This window comes from Carya illinoinensis, chromosome 4, assembly GCF_018687715.1.
Source record: "Carya illinoinensis cultivar Pawnee chromosome 4, C.illinoinensisPawnee_v1, whole genome shotgun sequence".
NCBI lineage: Eukaryota > Viridiplantae > Streptophyta > Magnoliopsida > Fagales > Juglandaceae > Carya > Carya illinoinensis.
In genome coordinates, this window is record NC_056755.1 from 34,906,387 (window position 1) to 34,926,252 (window position 19,866).

Sequence of the window (19,866 nt, forward strand, 5' to 3'; positions counted from 1 at the left end):
CTAGAACTTGAGCCTGAGAAGATTCTCGATAGATAGATATTCAAGAAAGGAAGAAAAATAGGAGTCGAGATATTAGTATAGTGGAAATGGGGAGCTAAAGAAGACGCAACATGAATGGATCTCGAAGACCTTTGAAGGTGATTTTCAGACCTCGTGGGTGAAGTCATCTGAAGGAGACGGCTGTGTTATGTGCAAATAAGATGAACTAATCCTTAGGATTATGTCTGAAGGAGGGTCGGGCCTTAGGCCTATTTGTACTGGGCCCTTTTATTTCTGGTTATGCTATTTTCTAATAGGTCTTATTTTAATTGGGTTTAGTTATGTTGAATGAGTCTTGTTCCAAAACCTAGTGTTAGGCGACATTCCAAGCTATTGAGTTAGTGGGCCAGTTAATTGTAATACGTAGTTATGTTGAGTCAGTGGGTCATATGTTGACCAAGTCAGTCTGTATTTACTATAAGTATTCCTACATATTATCAATGAAGCATTCGAGATTTTCATTCACTTAAAGATTATATATTGGAGGACTAGGCCCCTCGAAGTGTCTACTAAAATTACAGAGTGATTAACTGTAGCTATAACCCAATAGTTACAGAGAAAGTTGAATAGTTGAGGAGAACAAAGGGAAGGGGAGGCAGCCGAGTTATGTAGTAACTCGGCCGATTTGAACCTTAAAATTCCTTGGTATCGTGCGACCATGCCACAAGTATGGCCAATCAATCTAAATTATCTAAACATTCGATTAGTCAATATCAATTGGTTGGAATCATTGGGATTAAGGTCTTCACTATAGCTTAAACTTGACTAAGTGTATATAAATTTCAATAAATAACATATTTATAATTTCATTACAATTTTTCTATAATTTTTAAATAAAATAATATGTTTTAAAATATTTATTTTAATTTTAATTTTGATGTGTTTGAATTATTTTATTCATAAGTTGTAAACAAAATAGAATAAAGCTACTATGCTGCCCAAATCTTATTGTTGCATTTGACTGCTCATTAATTTAAGTTTTATTTTTTATTTTTTTAACTTAATGATTAAAAAAGTGATTTTTAATATATTGGTGTATTTTTTATTTTTTAAAAATATTTAATTATGTAAAAAAATATGAAAAGAAAAAAATAAATAAATAAGCAAAGACATTGTCATTGTTGGGCGGCAGCCTAGCACTACTCAACAAAAATATAATGGGCTGCAACTCTATCCTTGCTCATAACTTTAAACATTCATAGGAGTATTTTATAATTTTCTATATAATTAAATAATACTTTATTAAAATATTAGAATCACCTTTCATTTAAAATCAATTTTTAGAAACTAGTTGTAAAAAATTTATATTTATGAAATTATTTGTAACCATCACTTCATCATCTTCTAACATCACACAAAAAAGAAATAATTATTATTTATTATTTATCCTTCAATCACTTAAACTAAAAATGATGAGAATATGATAAAAAAAATTATGGCTAAAAAACTATTAATAGAATTTTCTTTTGCAACATTATCTTAAACTAAAAGCCCCCTTAATCTTGATCACTAACAATTCAGTGTGTATATATTGGAATTTTTGTAATTTAGAGTGTATGTTGAAAAAGAAATAGACTTATTATTTTTCCTTCAGCATACAATTATTTTTAAGTTGTCCTCAGGTGTTGGATGTAAAGACAATAAAACCTTAAAAGGGAAAACGGGACAGGAATAAGTATTAGGTTTCAATTGCATTAAGAGTAAAGAGATGAGTAGTTGTAATACCCGAGTCTTATTACGTAGATCCTTATGTCATTTTATTTTATTCTTTAAGTTAAATATTTTTAAGATAAAGATTTTTATTATTTTATTATGTTATTATTTTTTTTAAGATGGATGTGTTTTTATTTTATGTGGGTTATTAAAACAAATTAAGGATATGATTTTAAGACCTCACAATATATTTTTCTCCTAAAGCCCTCAAATTTTTATTTTTAAGAAATAGCCCAATTGATTTCCACCATTAGATTGATAGGTGAAGTAAATATCTTCTTACTTTTAATCAAAGTCTTCCATTCCTAAAACTTTCAATGTAAGATTTGACCAAAAAAATGACTTGAGTTTTTATTTTCTCCCTTCCCATTTCCGTCGGTCATAAGCCAAAGAAGAAACCCATTTCCTTCTCCTCCAAGCCTAGTCGACGTCTTCTCCTTCTTCCTCTCTTCTTCTTCTTTTCATCTTCAAGCTCAAGAAAAACCAAAGCATTCTCTCCACTTCTTCAAGCCATGCGACCCCAAAAAAATATAGAAATTGTTTTCTCTTGTTTTCTCCTTCCCCAAGTCGTGTCATACTCTCCTTCCATACCCATTTTCGGGTTTGTTCATAGCTTGGAATTCAAAGTTTGTTTCAATCTTTTAAGAGGTGAAAATTGAAGGTAAGATGCTTTTGATTCATTCCCTAGTATGGTTTATATGTGGATTTCGAATTTCATAGCTTATCTCACATCTATGTTTCGGTTTTGGGTTTCCAGCTAATGGTTAGTGTTTTCTCTAATCCACTAAGCCAAAATCACCTATCCTCTTTATCATTCTCGTGTTGTGGAAAGGATTCACCAAAAGTATAAACCCTAACTCAAACTCCAGTTGATTGGAATGTTGTTTTGAGGCTAACCAAATAATGTAGAAAGCTTGTGTTCCAGATTTTGTTCCGTATCTCTTCATGTTGTGATTTTCATATATATGCCCTGTTTTGGCTTAGCAGAATACGTATGGGAGTTGTTTTGTATTGTGTTTTTATATATTTAGAAATGAATGGGGTTTTTAACAAACAAAATTGTTTTAAATCTTAGATGACTCTTGAAATAATTCTTGGTATGGGTGTTGGGGCCGTGGGTTCTCTTTTGAGGTAGTTTTATGTTTTCTGTCTTAGGATGTTAGATGTGTTCAGATTTATTATGGTTGTATGCAATCCTATAAACTTGTTTTAAAATGAGTGTTAAATGATTAAATTATAAACTTTGATGCTAAGAGTTTTTAAGTTACTTAATGGGTTATTCTTGCTATTTTCTATGTTATGCTTAATTAAATAATATATGTTAACTAGGCTATTTATTATGCTTATGTTACTAGATTTCCAACCTAAGTTGCTATTAGAAGTGAATGGTTAATTGTGTAAAAGTGCTAGAGTATGTAAGCTGTCCAATAAGCAATTTTTTTTTATAAATGCCCTATGTTGATGCCTAGAGCCATCCTTGGCTTTACTCTTTCTCAATTTATTTCCTACCAACCCAGAAGCCCATTTATGTGCAATGTAGCCCTTCTAATAAGGTACACAATTAACTATTTTAAAAAGGGGCATGATTCTTAGAATTTATTTAGCCTATTTGAGATACCTATATTTATTTTAAAGCCTTGCTAATCATTTTCCAGATTTGAACCTTTACTTCCATTAATTCCAAAGTAAACCTAAATCAACTAAACCTTGTTAAGCCCATGAGTTTTCAACTACCTTTCCGTATAAAATACCCAAGTGGCCCTTTTATGGACATCTAGCATGCTTTACTATTAATTATGTTACTCTTGTAAGGGTTAGATGAGAGTTTAGTTACTTGAGGTAACGCTAAGGGTAGAAAGAGACGTTAGATTTATAATATTTTGATTTTCTCGTTTAAAGAGAGGGTTAAAGAATATTGTATGAGTACTAACACGCTCATATTATTTATTGGAATAGGACCTATATTGACATTGAAAGTATCGATGAGAATAGAGGTAAGTAGCTATGACCATGCTTCTTACACTGTTTTCTTATGAAAGAATGTCTCTCTCTCTTCAAAGGTTCTTCTAAAGAAATTATAAATGTACATTATGTACAAGCCTTTCTTGGTAGCTCTTATTAATCACCCTATCGATTATAATTGTTTGTATGTGTATAATGTAATACATACACGTAGATTCTAAGTCATGAGATTTTCATACATGCTCTCTCAAATAACTAATGTCTTACTTATGTGTAGCATGACATGAAACACTCTTTTTCAAAAATAGATGCACTAGACTAAGAAAAGATAACGAAAACATTTGATTGCAAAGAAATGAAAGGAATAAAAAGAAGGTTAAGGTATGAAAATAGTTAACGGCATGAAAGATGATATTTAAGCTCATTCTTTTAAACGACATTTTCCATGAGTGAACTGGTAAATGAAAAGGACTGAATGAAAGAAAGAAATGACTGAAAGGAAATGAATGTTTTAATATATGAAACTACTAATGTCCATGGCTGATAAATGAATGATGGTACCAAAGGATTGGACAGATTGCAATGCCAGGTAAGTAGTACTGGCGGTGCAACCAGTGCTGTCCCCTGACGGAAGGATTCCCAACCCGCAGCCATGGACGGAATCAAGTCCAAAAGACAACTAATCCCAACACACAAGGCGTAATAGTGAGTACCGACCAAAAGAAAATGAAACATGAAAGTAAATGTTATGCATGAAAGTATTGTTTAAATGTTATGCATGAAAGTATGATTTATTTCTTAAACTGTTTATGCATAAAATCGTCAAAATCAGCAAAGGTTTATGTATGCATGATTTCAAAAGAAAAAGATTAGATAATTAGTAAGTTAACAGCATGGTGTACTGCTTACTGAGTATTAGACTCACTTTGTGTTTATGTTTTAAAAGTTCAGGTAATGACGAAGAGGCTGGGGAGCAAGGCATTATTGCAAGCTAGAGGGAGAGGCGGACGCTTGGTGTCTTCCCTATTGGTTTGACCTTACATGAATGATGAGTTATATTTATGGATGTTATTTTTATGTTGGGATGGGTCCCTTGTCGGGACGTTTTGTCGAGCTTAAATTTAAACCATGTATCTTTTGGTATGGTGTAACCGTTATGGTGGGGTGATGGTAAACCATTATACATTGACTTAGTGCCTTCTTGTATGTATAGTAGAGATGGAGTCTCTTCCTAAACAGAACAATTATGTTTTTATGAACATATGATGAACTTGAGGAGTCTCTTTTGGATGAATGTTTGAATAGAATGTCTATCATGTGTTTCTTTTATTTAAATTAGAAATTTAGAGTACATGTGTGTCATTTTCATGCTGATCGCATATTAATATATAAAAATAAAATAAAAAAGAGAGAGAAAGAAAGAAAAGAAAGAGGGACATGTATGTATATAGTGATTCCACCCTTCCTAGGGCGGGGTTGTTACAGTAGTGTAGTTTGACAAATTCTCTCGATAAAGTCATTTGATCCTTTTCTTTATTTATTTTTTAATCTTTTTTATATTCTTAAATATTTTTAAAAAAATCACAATATCATTTAAAAATACTTACTTAATCATTAAGTAAAAAAAAAAAACCTATTTGGACTCACTGTCGAGACAATCCCTCGGTGGGTTTAGTGTTTTCCTAAAGAGAGTGGATGAGATTATTTATTACTAAAAAACTTTTGTAGTTAGCACCTTAATTTATAATGTCTACTCCATTTTAGATTGTATCAAATTAATGGATTACTAATCCCACTATCTCCACCTATTCATTAATTTTTTAGTTTTCATATTAATTGAGGAGATAGGTAACAATTGCTAATTAATATGTTTTTATAAGAAATATTACTAATTAATCTTCAATTAACATAATCATTGTTAAAGATTATGTATGGTCTAAGAAAGACATTGTAAATGATCCAATAGTCTAAAATGATAATTGCATTGAATCCAAAATGAAGTTGGTTTTCTTATGGAAAGTTGGACCTTTCTCCTTTTATTCTACTAAACCAATTAACTTTAACCATTTGAATTTTTCTCTTAATAATTCATTAGATACATCCTGTTAAAAAATGAATGGACAAGATTGAAAGATCGATGAAAAACTCAATTAATGTTTTCATTAAAGCAATCTTGTCCATTCATTTTTTTCACTTAAAGCAATCTTAGCCTATTTTTAAGAGAAAATCCATCAAAGACCAAAACTAAGATAGAGAGGAATCTGGGGGCAGAGGACAGAGTAAAAGATACATTTCCTAACTAGAAACTACCAAATAATGAATGTCCATAGGGATATTTGCAAACTCAAAGTCATAACGAAAAAACAATAAGGTCATGATATGCATTTGCTCGTATTCTCAAAACTATACAGCCAACATTCTCTGCTGTAATCTCTGTTTAGCTAACATATAAGACAAAGGCAATTGAAGTATTGCTATCACGTGGAATGTTTACAGATGGTATTTCCACAAGACCTCCTGCTACCTTCACTCTCTTTGGTTGTGCTGCGCTTCAATCTGCAGAACATCCTACTTAATCATTGTAATGCCTCCTTTCAAGATCTGGCTGCTTCTCTGGTCAGATGTTTTCCTTTCTGTGGTCAAGAGGTTGAATGTGACCGGTTGATTACATGACAACGTCACCCCTCTAACATCCGAAGCACCTAAAAAGGATAATGTAAAGAGAAATATGTGAACTAGAAAGTGTAAGGTACAGCAAATAATATCTTCTTATCATCATCAAAATATATGATGAGTAGAAAAAAGTATATGTATAAAAGAGTTCTCCAATGGAATTTTGAGTCTCCAACCTGAGACATGCGAGGCCTTGAATAAGGGTCCCGCTGGATGCACAAGGAGGCACATTGCAGCATGCGATGAACCTCGTGCCCTGAGTAGTAGCTTCTTAAGCAAGGGTCTACAAGCTCATGAACAACTTGTTTTTCCAGCACTAATCTTGCCTGTTCCGGATTTGAAACGAAAGCAATGGCAAAGGAAAAAACTTTAAATTTTCTCCTGTTTATAATTACCCGCAGGGATCTAATAACCTGGGAAGAAAATTTTGCATCTTAACTAATATCTTCTCAAATATTTAAATTGATACCCATTCAGTAAGTAACTGCTGGCCTTTGGGCCGGTTTATGTCCATAGCTTTCCTCCCTGTAACAAGTTCCAGTAGTACTACCCCAAAGGAATACACATCAGCTTTTTCAGTGATTTGGCCACTTTGAGCATATTCTGGAGCCAAGTACCTGCAGAATACCATGTTTTGTTTTTGTTTTTGTTTTTTTTTTTTTTGGATCATTTTTTGCAAATAGCATAACCAAGAAGAAAATAACTGTAGCCAGGCTTTACCAAAATGTTCCAATTACTCTTGTGTCCACCCCCATGTCTCCATCTGGCTGCCACCTAGCCAGTCCAAAATCTCCCACCTAAAGTGCAGAAATAGCAGTCAGTTTTGCATGTTCTGTTGATATGCAGAAGAACTTAAAAAACACATTTTTTGGATAGCTTATAATTTGATACAGAAGAAACAGTACACATTTATAGAAGGCATGGTAATGAAGGATGGTATATAGCATTTTTTTTATAAGTGAAATTTATTAATATCAATAGGCGTAACCAAATATACTGGATGTATACAAGAGAGAACACCTAGCCCATAATAGAGTACCCCTAATGACCAGTAAGTCCATTCAATATACACCAAATCCGAATGGGACAAAACGCTCCTCAAAGCAAAGCAAATCGCTGTAACTACCCCAACCCCTTGTTTCCAAAAAACTAAGACACAACCTGAAACTCCCTTAGAAGCTACATTCAACATGCTACACCCGAAACTAATACTACACCCCTACCAAGAATCCTGCCCTCCCTCTAGTCCTCCCTCGACTTGAACTACTACCCTTAACGTTTAGCTAATTGCCCAAGTAAGACGCTTTGACTCCTTGCTCTTCTTAAATCTTGATTTTGTTTCAAGTAAGTGATTCGCCTCAATAGTAGAGTAGTGTTGTGAATTGGTCGTCAAATCTTCCACTTGTAATCTGCACACACTGTTGTATTTCATTAACCTTTTGCAAAACCCAATCCGATGATGAACGAGCTAACGGAGGAAGAGATATCAAAGGGACAACATCTTCCCCAGACTCAGCTCCCAACTGTACACCAGCCCTAAACATTCCTCCTCACAAGGCACCAACAACAAGCCCACAATTTCCTCCACACCATTCCCTGCATTCAAATGCCATACCTCCTCCACAACACCCTTGTTTCACAAGATGCCTGGAGATACCGACAAATTCAATCTCTCTATCATGAGTGGTGAGGCCAATGATTCGAAAGCATTGGTTCAACAAAACCCTTGTTACAGTATATAGCATTTTAATTTTTAAAAGCATGACATACCAATGGTTCAAAATCATGGGTGAGCAGAATGTTGTTAGGCCGCATATCGCGGTGGACAATACAACCAACTCTACATTCTTCATGAAGGTATCTCAATCCACGAGCAGCACCAATTGCAATTTTTTGTCGTGCAGACCATTCTAGTGGATTTAGTTTTCTTCCTGCAGTATTTGAACATTTAACTGAATGTTGTCAGAGAAGTGATGGCATAAATAGTTTTAAAGAACAAAAAAAAAGCAAAGAGAACTAAAGCTTTGACAAACCGAGTGTTAGACCAATTATGATTTGGTCTTCCTAGTCAGCTGGAATGCGGACACTTATAGTTCAAGTAAAGAAATATCGAGAAACAAATTTTGAAATCTTAAGATAGAGGAAAATCTCCCTTAAGACAGAGATGCTTGCTAGTCACATCCATAATAATATTACCATTACTGGACGTTAAGTTACTGGGAAAATAGGGTTAGGGTAAATTACCATATAGATGAGAATCCAAAGACCCATTGCAAATGTATTCATATACCAGCAACCTTTTTCCATCCTCCACACAAAAACCAATAAGCATCACAACATTACGATGCTGTGCACAGCTTAAGACTTCAACTTCTGAGCAAAATTCTAGATCACCTTGGGAACTAGCCAATTTGTATTGCTTGACAGCAACAACACGACTATCTGGTAAAACACCTTGGTGTACAGAGCCAAATCCACCTTCTGCCAAGAAATTTTCCTGTGAAAATCCACCTGTAGCAAATTCCAACTCAGCAAATGTGAACCATCTTGGAGGGTTCCCAAATAAAGGTGCCTTGTGCTGACAAATGGAACACAATGGAGGAGGGCTGAGGGGTGGGTTTCTGGATAATGAAATTGCTTCTCTTACACTTCTGCTTAAGTCCAAATCAAGCCTATAATTCAGCATTCCAATACAAGGATCTTCATCTAATTTAGACAATTTCTCCAACAAGGCTCTGTATGTGGAAGTCAGAACCTTCTTGTTGTGTCTTTTTGAACCTTCCACCATATGGTTTGAATATTCACCACCAGAACTGAGAATGTTTGCCATCCACGGCTGGAAATATGAACTTGTTGAACAAGAACTCAGTCTGTGACTATCTGTGTCAGAGTCACATTCATCCAGGTTTTCATTTTCTCTAGCAGTAAATTGGAGCTCTTTCTCAAGTGTCCCAACAATTCCGGAAAGGACAAATGGTGATTTCCCTGGATCCGAGCTAGATATTGATGATGTTCCAACATCAGTTGTAGTCAATGGTGACTCATGGTCTGGACTACTTGCTGGAGTCACAGTTGGCCCTCTAGTCATACTCAGCTGTTCAAACTTGCTTTTCAGATGTTCTGGAGATGTTCCTAACCTAGATGATGATGATGTTAAACTCACCTTTTGTGAATTTACCAAATTTATACGAAGAATCTTTGGTTGAGATCGCTTCATAACCACAAGATTACATTGCAACTCTTCCATGCAATGTTTCTTTTCATTTTTCAACTGTCTGTCCAAAATGTAAAAATGAGCAAACCGAAGTAGAAAGAAGCCATATATGATGGGCAAAAGCCTCAAAACCACATAAAATATTGAATCATCCATAGATTGAATCAACATCTTATGTGAATTCAACAGCCTATGTGCATACATTTTTTAGACTATAAAATTAGTATATGTGCATACATAATCAGTCAAGGCTCAAAACGAGAAACAATAAAAACTTTCATGAAAAACATCAGGTTGATATGTTTTATACTTATCCAATATAACCCAGTTTGATCCAGCACTCTTGGCTTCAGCAGCCACTACTCCACCTGTCGAGCCACAAACAATCTTTATCCTTATCTTTATCTGTAAAGAAAAATCAGATGTGAAACACTAGAAACTAGGCATGAAGTACATCAGAATAACAAGTTCACAAGAAAATCAATGCAATGGACTAACAACCTTCTCCGTATCATAAACATCATGGAGCTCAAGCACCATTTGAGAGCAAGCATTTGCAATATCATCCTTCTGATCTGAACTGGTTCCTGCAAGAGACCACCTGTGACCATTGGTGCAATCACTGGTAAATCTTTGAAAGCCCCACATCCTTTTACCTGAAAATGTATAGATTTCTAGTCAATCATCAATAGTTACATGATTACGTCCCAAAGTCAATACATCAGGGCAGAGAAAAAACAAATAGTAATCACAATGAAAGTAAATAAACAAACACTATGTAGATGGAATAGATTGTTGCAGTATAGATAGCTTAGAACTATAACTGAGCTGGGCTGAGTCAAATTGAGTATTGAATGTTTAAACTCCTTCCTTTAATTCTTAAGTTCCTACTCAATTCAAAAACAAATTGAGTACAAACTTATCCCTAAGTTACCTGTTATGTTCAAGATCACATTTATTTTTCAAACAAGCTCGAGTATGTTCACGAGTTGCTTAATTAATTTTTTATATTCTTCGAAGAAATAAATTTCCTTACTAAATCTTATACACTTTAATCAGTTCATTTAATATTTAATTACTTAATTACATCAAAATTATCTCATTTGAGCTTGGTAGGTAAGCTATCTACGAACTCATAGAAGAAACATCGATAAATCTTGTATTTATAATAAACCATTTATGACTTCCTTTTTATCATAAAACAGATTCTCTGCTTTACATCTTATGAATTTGGTAATAAATTTCAACAAATCAATTTTGAGGTTATATATCTTTACATTGTTTATACATACATATATATATATATACACCATACAAAGACTATTCACAAGAATTTAAATAACATTTGGTACATTAGAAACATAATCCTTTTTTATCATTTACATCCTTAAGATGTTCTCGTTCTAATGTAAAACTTAAACTATACAAAATTACAAATATAAATTTATACGACTTTATACAAGACGAGACAAGAGTTTAGCTTGTTTAATGAACAAACTAAATTTTGGTTCAAGGTTGATTCATTTATTGAACGAACCAAACTTGAATTAAGTTTATACAAGTCTTGACCTATTCATCGACCACTCTGTTTGTTTACAATCCTAATATTGCTCTGCTCAATATCACTACTTCAATGTGAACAACTCACTTGACAATGGATCATTTGATTCTACTGGCCTAAACTCAAGGACATCTCAAGAACAACGTTGAGCTAGCTGTACTACATAGACGTTCATTGTACTTTATAGAAGAGCTGGACAACTCAACAATTCAATCAGTCCACATGGCCGTGAGAGTAAAGCACTGTCATTGTTTCAGCCCTTGGACATTTCAGTAAGCATCACGGCATCAATTCTGCATGCTCTTGAATTTAATGCAAATGAACTGGAAAAGAAAAAATGTCCTGCCACTTTCACGTGTCAGATAATAGAAATTTTATGGACAAAAGAAAGAGCCCAATACCCAGTTGATATATATTGGAACACATCACCTAGAACAAACATTCGATACTCAACAAATGAAAGTGGATGAAGATAAAGTCTGCTACCCAACCGGATGAAGATAAAGTTCAACAACAACCAGATGAGGATAAAGCAAATCACATCAACAAATGATAACTTCTTATCTTGTTTGATAAATCAGTGTGTATACCTTATCATGTAAATAACAACTCATGTACAATTTCAGTCTATAAATAAACGTCCATGTCCACCAAATTAGTGTGCGACAATTACACTGAAACCAGTGTGTAAAAATTCTTATAATATAACTAGTATTTTCACCAAAAGAACAAATACAGAAAGGACCTCATAATTACGCAAAAGACAATAGCGGATTAAAGGTATTTATGCCTGAAAGGAACATTCAATTCTACAAGATTAAATTTTGAAAATAGGAAAAATCCCCAAAAAGCGTGTCCATGAATGAAGTACAAAGCAGGAATATCCACCTACCGGCTACCAACAATAAAATATTTTTCCAAAAAAAAAAAAAAATCAAAAAAAGAACATAATTAAGCTCACAAAATCAAACAAAAAGGAAATTTATAAATACATTTGGATTAACTCAATCAAAGGTTGAAAGACAATGAAACTTACTTGAGGAGTTAGCAGGGATGACCACCAGCAACTTAATGCAATCGCCAGGTTGAACCACATGAGTCAAAGCCCACACCAAAGCAGTCTTTGGGATTTCCTTCGATGCTTTGACAGCAACCACTACCACCTTCCCACTCACATTTGAAGAGACCTTTTCCTTCCCACCCTTCACTTCCATATTCAACCAACCAACCAAATCCTAACTCTCACCTATCTTCACCACAACCACCCTCTGGCTCAAACCCACAACCAAAAAATATTGTTCTTTTTCCTCAGGTTTCCAAATACACGAGATTTTCTCGATCAGTTGCCACAAAGTCAGCGAAAAAAATACGAACTTTAAACAGAAGAAGTTGCATAATCACTGCAATGACTAGTAAATCAGAGAGAATTGTCGCATAAACCAAGAAGCTTTCGGAATACACACATGAAAGGTTGAACAACAAAAGGTATAGAAGAAGGCGCGCAGTTCAAGGTACGTGCTTCTACCAAAGAGATTGCTCTTTCCGTTGAAAGGAAACGTGAAACCAACAGTTTTGTGGGGTTCAGGTTAATAAAAGCCAGAACAGCAATTTCTTCAAGCACGAAGGTTTTGTGTAAAACTGAAACCTACCCATCTCAAGACGGATGCATGATCTTAGAAAAAAGAACTAACATGAGGCGGTGGCTGTGGCCTAGAGATTCGTATCCAGCTTGTGCAAAACTTCAAGAAATAACCGCCAAGAAGAAAAGCCAAAACAAACAGAACGAGATAACAAAACGGCCATTGTTTAGCAACAACTTGGACCTTGGTATTAATGAGAACAATTCCGATCAATGATTGGATCTCTCTCTCGTTATTAACCCATTAACTGCTTTAAATAAAAAGTCCTCCATTCGCAACCAAAGGATTGTGACTTTGTATATTTTATTTATAAAACAGAGGGTGGAGTGTTAGGAAAAAACTTCATGCTTTATTGAAACTGAATAATAATTCCTATATTTAAAGACGATGAGATTTAAGGGGTGTTTGGAGAATGAGATTGAGATAAGAAATTTGTAAATATTAATAAAATGATTTGTAAATAGTAATGAAATAATTTGAGTTATAACATTTTATTACATTTTGAGAGAGAAGAGAAAAAAAATTAAATAAAAAATATTATAAAGTTAAAATATTGTCATAATATAATTTTTTAATTTTATGTTTGTTTTGAGATTTGAAAAATGAAATTATTCTTTGTGTTTTGTCTGAAATTTTGAAAAAGTTGTAATAATTAAATAAAAAAATTGAATATTTAAAATTAAAAAATATTTATATTTGAATAATATTTGAAAAATGATATGAGATAATGAAATGAAACATGTTCCAAACAATCCCTTAAATTTATAATGACTTTCTACTTCATGGCAACCACCGCCACCTTCCCAGTCAGGACGGGTATGTAGATTTTGAGGTATATGATAAGAGTTTTGCTATATACAAGCACAGTCGTGCACTAATCTGTGTACCAATACTGATTTATTCATATTTAAAATTTAAATTAACACTGTTTTCAATAAAATTTACTTTTTGACCAATCACATCACATTGATGTACATATTAGTGCACAATTGTGCTTACAACTATATTTTTCCATATGATAATGAATTCAAAAAGAGTTTCATCAATTCACTGGTCCGCGCACACGAAATTGGCCTGTAAAGTTGCCCAATATAATCTAGAGTTTTGTTATATATAGTAAGTTTTACGTACTTTTACTATGAGAAAAATTGATACTTGTGGCTAATATTTTATAACTAAAATGATTATTTTTGACGAAAATGTATTGTATATGTGACTAATATTTTGCAAACAAAATAACTATTTCCGACAAAGTACGTTTTTGTCAAAAATAGTCTTTTTTATTGTAAAATATTAGTTACAAAAACTTATTTTTTTGTAGTGTTTTCATATATTCTACTGATATAATTAGTTAAATAAATTATTTTATATTAAATAAAGTGACATAATCAATTATATTAATGAAATATATAAAAAGTACATAAAAATAATTATACGTAAAAATGTTTGTATAATCTATTCAAGTGTGCCAAGAGAGAGATGTAGGTTTTGGACTTTTACAAGAATTATCTTTCTTGGAGTTTGTGTAAAATACAAAGATAGTACTGACTGTTTTATTTGAGGTAAGTTTAGCCATTGGAGTTAAAGTGGACGTTTCAAGGAGATAATCCAAGTTTGAGGATCACCTGCAAATGCCAAAGGGACTCAAGGCAAGTAAGATATTCATATTGCAAAGTGTTTGAAAGAAACTTATTTGTATTTATACTCGAATAGTGGAATCGGTTTGTTTTGGCTAGGCTGCATAGGGTGATTTTACCTTTAATGAGTTTTTAATGAGTTTCCCTTCATGATTGTCTCGTAGTTTGCTTATTTTGCTTTATCATTCACATTTATATTTCTATTCAATATTGTGATTTAAGGCATGTTTGTTGATTCGATATTTACTAAATATTGCTAATATTTTATATGGATTAAAATTAGGCAAAGAATTGTGACGTACAGCTATTCACTACCCTCTAATGCTTGGTTTGGATTGCAAAATCTTCTTCTCTCAATATCTAAACACCATAAATATAAATATTTTTTTAATTTTAAATTTTTTCATCTAATCATTACCTAATCATTATAGCTTTTCAAAACGTCTAAACAAAACATAAAAAACAATTCAATTTTTTCAAATTTTAAAATAAAAATAATATACAAAAATTATATTATAATAATATTTTAACTTTATAATATTCTTATTCAGTTTTTTTTTCTTATTTCCAAAAATCTTATAAAATATATTAACTCAAATTATTTTATTACTATTCATAAATTAGTTCAATATTATTTACAGATAATCTAATCTCATCTCACTATCTAAATTAGCGTGAATGTTATTTAGAATCAATATTTCAATCTCAAGATTCATGTATAAACTTACCACTAAAATACAAGGGCTTTGTCAAACCACGCAACTGTTGGACGGTGTGGCTGGTTATTTAAATGAGAGCTGATAGGAGTTGGAGTTCAAATATTCGTGGATTCTAATATTTGTAGGTTTACAATTTCAACTAAAAACCTATACTAATTACAAGAGCCATTTGCTCAAAAAAAAAAAAAAAACCTTAATTAGCTTCTTATCTAAACAAAATAAAATATACGATTGCTTATGTTCTTTTACGTCCAGTCCATGATATCAAAACTATATATATTTATATATTTGCATAGTGTTGACATAGTTTGCGTGTTGAGAAATGTTAAGATATGTTATGAATAAAAGTGAAAAAAATAGGTGAAAAATAGTAATAGAATATTGAATAGTAGTAAAAAGTAATGAATAGTAATAAAAAATATGTAAAAAGTAATAATAAAGTAATAAATAGCAATAGAGTATGTTGGGAAGTATTAAGGTATTCTCAACACTAAAAGGTGGGTATAGGTGTTGAGAAGAGTTGTGAATAATAATAAAAAAATAGATAAAAAATAATAATAAAACAATGCATAATGATGACTTGCAAAAATTTCGTATTATAGATTTTACAAGTTAGCTCGAGCGGAGGATTTTGGCCGCTCGAGCGAATTCAGGCAGATTCAAACGCTCGACTGCCGCTTGACAGGGAGCTCGAGCGGGTTGCTGAAAAACAAAGATCGCTCGAGCGGAGACATTGGCCGCTCGAGCGAACATCATATTTTGACAGATCCAGGGTTTTCCGCCGTCAGACGATATAAAAAGGGATTTTTCACCCTATAGCCGTACTTTTTGACTGGAGAACACTTTTTGGGACAGAAAAACATAGCTAGAGGGATTCAAATCATCTGTTTTGGAGAGGGAATTCCAATTATTGCACGTACGTTGGAATCATACACGAGCACGGACGGGAGAAAAGCGTTGAATCGTTCCCTTGAGCTTTTGAAGACGAGTTGCGGCTGCAAGGAGAATTTTTCAGTGTTTATTTTCTTCCAATCTTCTCAGAACAATTATGGTGAATTCGTTTATGTTGAATTCAATTTCTAGTATGAGCTAAATTTTCTTTATTCTAGGAAAATGATGTAACCTATTTCTGAACTATGCTTGATTGTCTACGCTAATTTAATGCAATTCTCTCTTTGTTTATCTGATTTATTCTGAGTTTATTGCTTCTAATTAACTGGTCATTGATTAGATGATTTTTAATCTTGTGATTTGCTATCGAAAGAGGGAATCATATGGTAGATCTTGAATATTTCAGCATAAGTAAGTATAGAGATCGAAAGACTTGTATGAACCTATGTAGTAATTAAATCATTGGTTTTATTGCTTTCTTGCTTTATTAAATTTGCATATTCTTGTGTGAATTGATAAACAAGAGTCATTTCCAATTGACTATCGAAAGAGGCTTTTGGATGATTTAGAGATTTGCTAATAGATAAAAGAGAATTAAATTAAGTTAGCTAGATGAGAAAAGCATAGTGAAGAATTAGGTGAAATCAATTTCCTAGAAGTTTTCTTCCCCATTAAGTTGATCTTCGAACGTCAGTTTTGTTTCTCTTGCATATTTCCCTTTGAGTTGATCTTAGGTTAATTTGCAACTACAGAAAAATATTAGTGATTGCTCTAGATAAAATCAAGTTTAGTATAATTTTGGTATTTGGTAAAAGTAAGATACCAATCCCTGAGGACGATACTCTTCTTATTACTTTACTATAAAACTACGATATTGTGCACTTGTAGTTTTGCACTGGTCAAGTTTTTGGCGCCGTTGCCAGGGATTGGTTTATTCTTATTCTTTTTGTCAATATCGATACAAAGTAATCTTGGTTTTAATTTAGAATTTTGTTTTAATTTGTTCTACAGGTGTGTTTTTTACGTTGGATGCACCGTGCTAGATCTCGTGATATTATTCCTGTTGATCCGGAGATTGAAAGAACTCTTAGATCACTAAGAAGAAATAAGATACTAGTCATGGCTGAAGAAGAACGTGAGGTACTACCACGCACCTTGAAGGACTATGTACGGCCAGTTGTGAATGGAAATTACTCGAGCATAATGCGCCAGCCAATTAATGCCAACAACTTTGAGCTCAAACCAGCTTTGATTAGCATGGTGCAGCAGGCTCAATTCAGCGGATCGTCACTGGATGATCCCAATATTCATTTGGCAATGTTCTTGGAAATTTGCGACACTGTGAAGATCAATGGTGTTACTGAAGACATCATTAGACTGAGATTGTTTCCTTTTTCTTTGAGGGACAAAGCTAGAGGTTGGCTACAATCTCTACAACCGGGAAGCATCATTAGTTGGCAGGACATGGCTGAGAGGTTTCTTGCTAAATTCTTTCCTCTTGCAAAAACAGCCCAACTCAGGAGTGAGATTGGCCAGTTCAAGAAAAATGATTTTGAGTCACTCTATGAAGCGCGGGAGAGGTATAAAGACTTGGTTCGACGTTTCCCACAACATGGATTGCCAGATTGGTTGCAAGTTCAGATGTTCTATAATGGGTTAAATGGGCAAACTCGAACTATAGTTGATGTTGTTTCTGGTGGAACTTTGATGTCGAAGACAGCTGAAGGTGCTACTGCACTTTTGGAAGAAATGACCTCAAACAACTATCAATAGCCAACTGAGAGGACTTTGGCTAAGAAGGTTGCTGGAATTCATGACTTAGAGCCGATAGCAGCCCTTTCAGCTCAAGTAGCTACTCTATCTCATCAGATTTCAGCCTTGACAACACAAAGGATACCACAAAGTACAGAATATGTTGCATCTACAAGTATGATAGTTCCAAGCAATGAGGCGAGTCAAGAACAAGTTCAATATGTCAACAATCGGAACTACAACTATCGTGGTAATCCTATGCCAAATTACTATCATCCAGGATTTAGAAATCATGAGAATTTGTCATATGAAAATACAAAAAACGTGTTGCAACCTCAACATCCTCCAGGATTTGATAGCCAACCAAGCGAGAAGAAGATGTCACTTGAGGATGCAAGCGCGGGAAAAACAAGTCAAAATTAGAGTGCTTCAACTACGGAAAGATTGGCCACTTCCCTCGTGACTGCACTGAGCCGAAGAAGGTACACTCTAACTTTTCTCGCATTGTTTTTGTAACTAGCTATGTGATGGTTGCTGACTCCTATCCTTTGTGGACTGTTGATTCAGGAGCGACCGAGCACATAGAGCGAGATAGAGTCAGATTTGTGGAGTATCGCCGGATTCCAACTGGGAGCTGTGATATCAAGGTAGGGAATGGAGCTAGCATGGAGGTACTGGGACTTGGTACCTACAAGCTGGACTTGCGGGGTGACCACACTCTTTTCCTCCACAATGTGCTATACGCTCCCGAAATCTGACGAAACTTACTTTCAGTTGTTACCCTATTAAAACTTGGTTTTCAGATTGTTTTTTAAAACAATTATGTTTCCTTTCATTTGAGCTATGTGTTTTATGACAATGCTTTTCTTCAAGACGGTTTTATGATATTGGATTTGGTTTATTTTAATATAAATGAATCTATTACTTTTCTTTCTTCATCTATTGATAATTTGGATTCATACACATAGCATGCTAGGATTGGCCATATAGGGCAAGATAGAATGACTCGATTAGTTAGAGAAGGCCTGATAGGCAATCTCGCTAAGGTCATCTTGCCCACGTATGAACATTGTCTAATGGGAAAAGCTAAGAGAAAACCATTTGGAAAAGCCACTAGGGCATCTTTTCCACTGCAATTAGTCCACTCAGACATCTGTGGTCCAATGAATGTGAGGGCAAGACACGGAGGTGTCTACTTCATCACTTTTATAAATGATTTTTCACGTTACAGTCATGTCTACTTAATCTCCCATAAGTCTGAAGCATTGAAATGTTTTAGGCGATATCTAAGAATGGTCGAGAATCAGTTATATAAGAGTTTAAAAACTCTAAGAACTGACCGAGGACTAGAATATCTCTCTGAGTAATTTAAAAGGCTCTGTGATGAAAAAGGAATCAAAAGACAGTTAACGATGCCGAGTACGCCACAGCAAAATGGTGTGGCAGAAAAGAGAAATTGAACACTGCTTGAGATGGTTAGGTCAATGATAGCACAAGCAAACCTACCAATTTCTTTTTGAGGGGATGCACTTTTGACTGCTGCCTACATTCTTAATCGAGTGCCCTCCAAATCAGTAACTTTCAACCCATATGAACTATAGACCGGCGAGAAACCCAATTTGAGTAACTTGCGGCCATGGGGTTCAACGGGTTTTGTTCATGATCTTTCTCATAAGTATGAGAAATTAGGCCCTAGAGGGAAGAAGTGTATCTTTATAAGGTATTCAAAACACTCTAAAGAGTATGTGTTAATAGGTGAACAAACTGATGGAAGTGTAACTGAGATTGAATCACGAGATGTGGACTTCATTGAAAATGAATTTCCAAGTAGAGGTGAGGTTGATAGGAGTTTAGAACTTCATGAGATTGTGGAACAAGAGGAAAGTGCTCCAAGGAATTTAGTTGCGAATGAGGAAGAAATTCTTCAAACTCTTACAAATGATAAAAGGGACTTAAATTCGAGTGGGAGCACACCGATTGTCAATCAATCACAACAATCTCAGCCACGTAGAAGCACACGTGAAAGTTTTCCCCGTCGTCGTTTTGAGATTGAAAGGGAAGCTTT

The 19,866-nt window shown here is 34.0% G+C and overlaps 1 protein-coding gene and 1 non-coding gene across 2 annotated transcripts; both read right to left on the reverse strand.

The window, feature by feature from the left end:
* Positions 1-5,991: 5,991 nt before the first annotated feature.
* LOC122308306 (inactive protein kinase SELMODRAFT_444075-like) lies at positions 5,992-13,093 on the reverse strand. Its single transcript, XM_043121556.1, has 9 exons — positions 12,199-13,093; positions 10,103-10,257; positions 9,912-10,006; positions 8,632-9,662; positions 8,158-8,318; positions 7,108-7,184; positions 6,857-7,004; positions 6,564-6,713; positions 5,992-6,416 (listed from the first exon to the last, which is right to left on the reverse strand). Exons 1-9 carry the CDS (start codon positions 12,374-12,376, stop codon positions 6,393-6,395), a joined length of 2,019 nt encoding a protein of 672 aa, XP_042977490.1. The 5' UTR covers positions 12,377-13,093; the 3' UTR covers positions 5,992-6,392.
* Positions 13,094-17,561: 4,468 nt separating this feature from the next.
* Positions 17,562-17,668, reverse strand: LOC122308639. The gene has a single exon (XR_006242158.1). It is a non-coding gene; the product is annotated as a small nucleolar RNA R71 (small nucleolar RNA).
* Between the last annotated feature and the right edge of the window lie 2,198 nt (positions 17,669-19,866).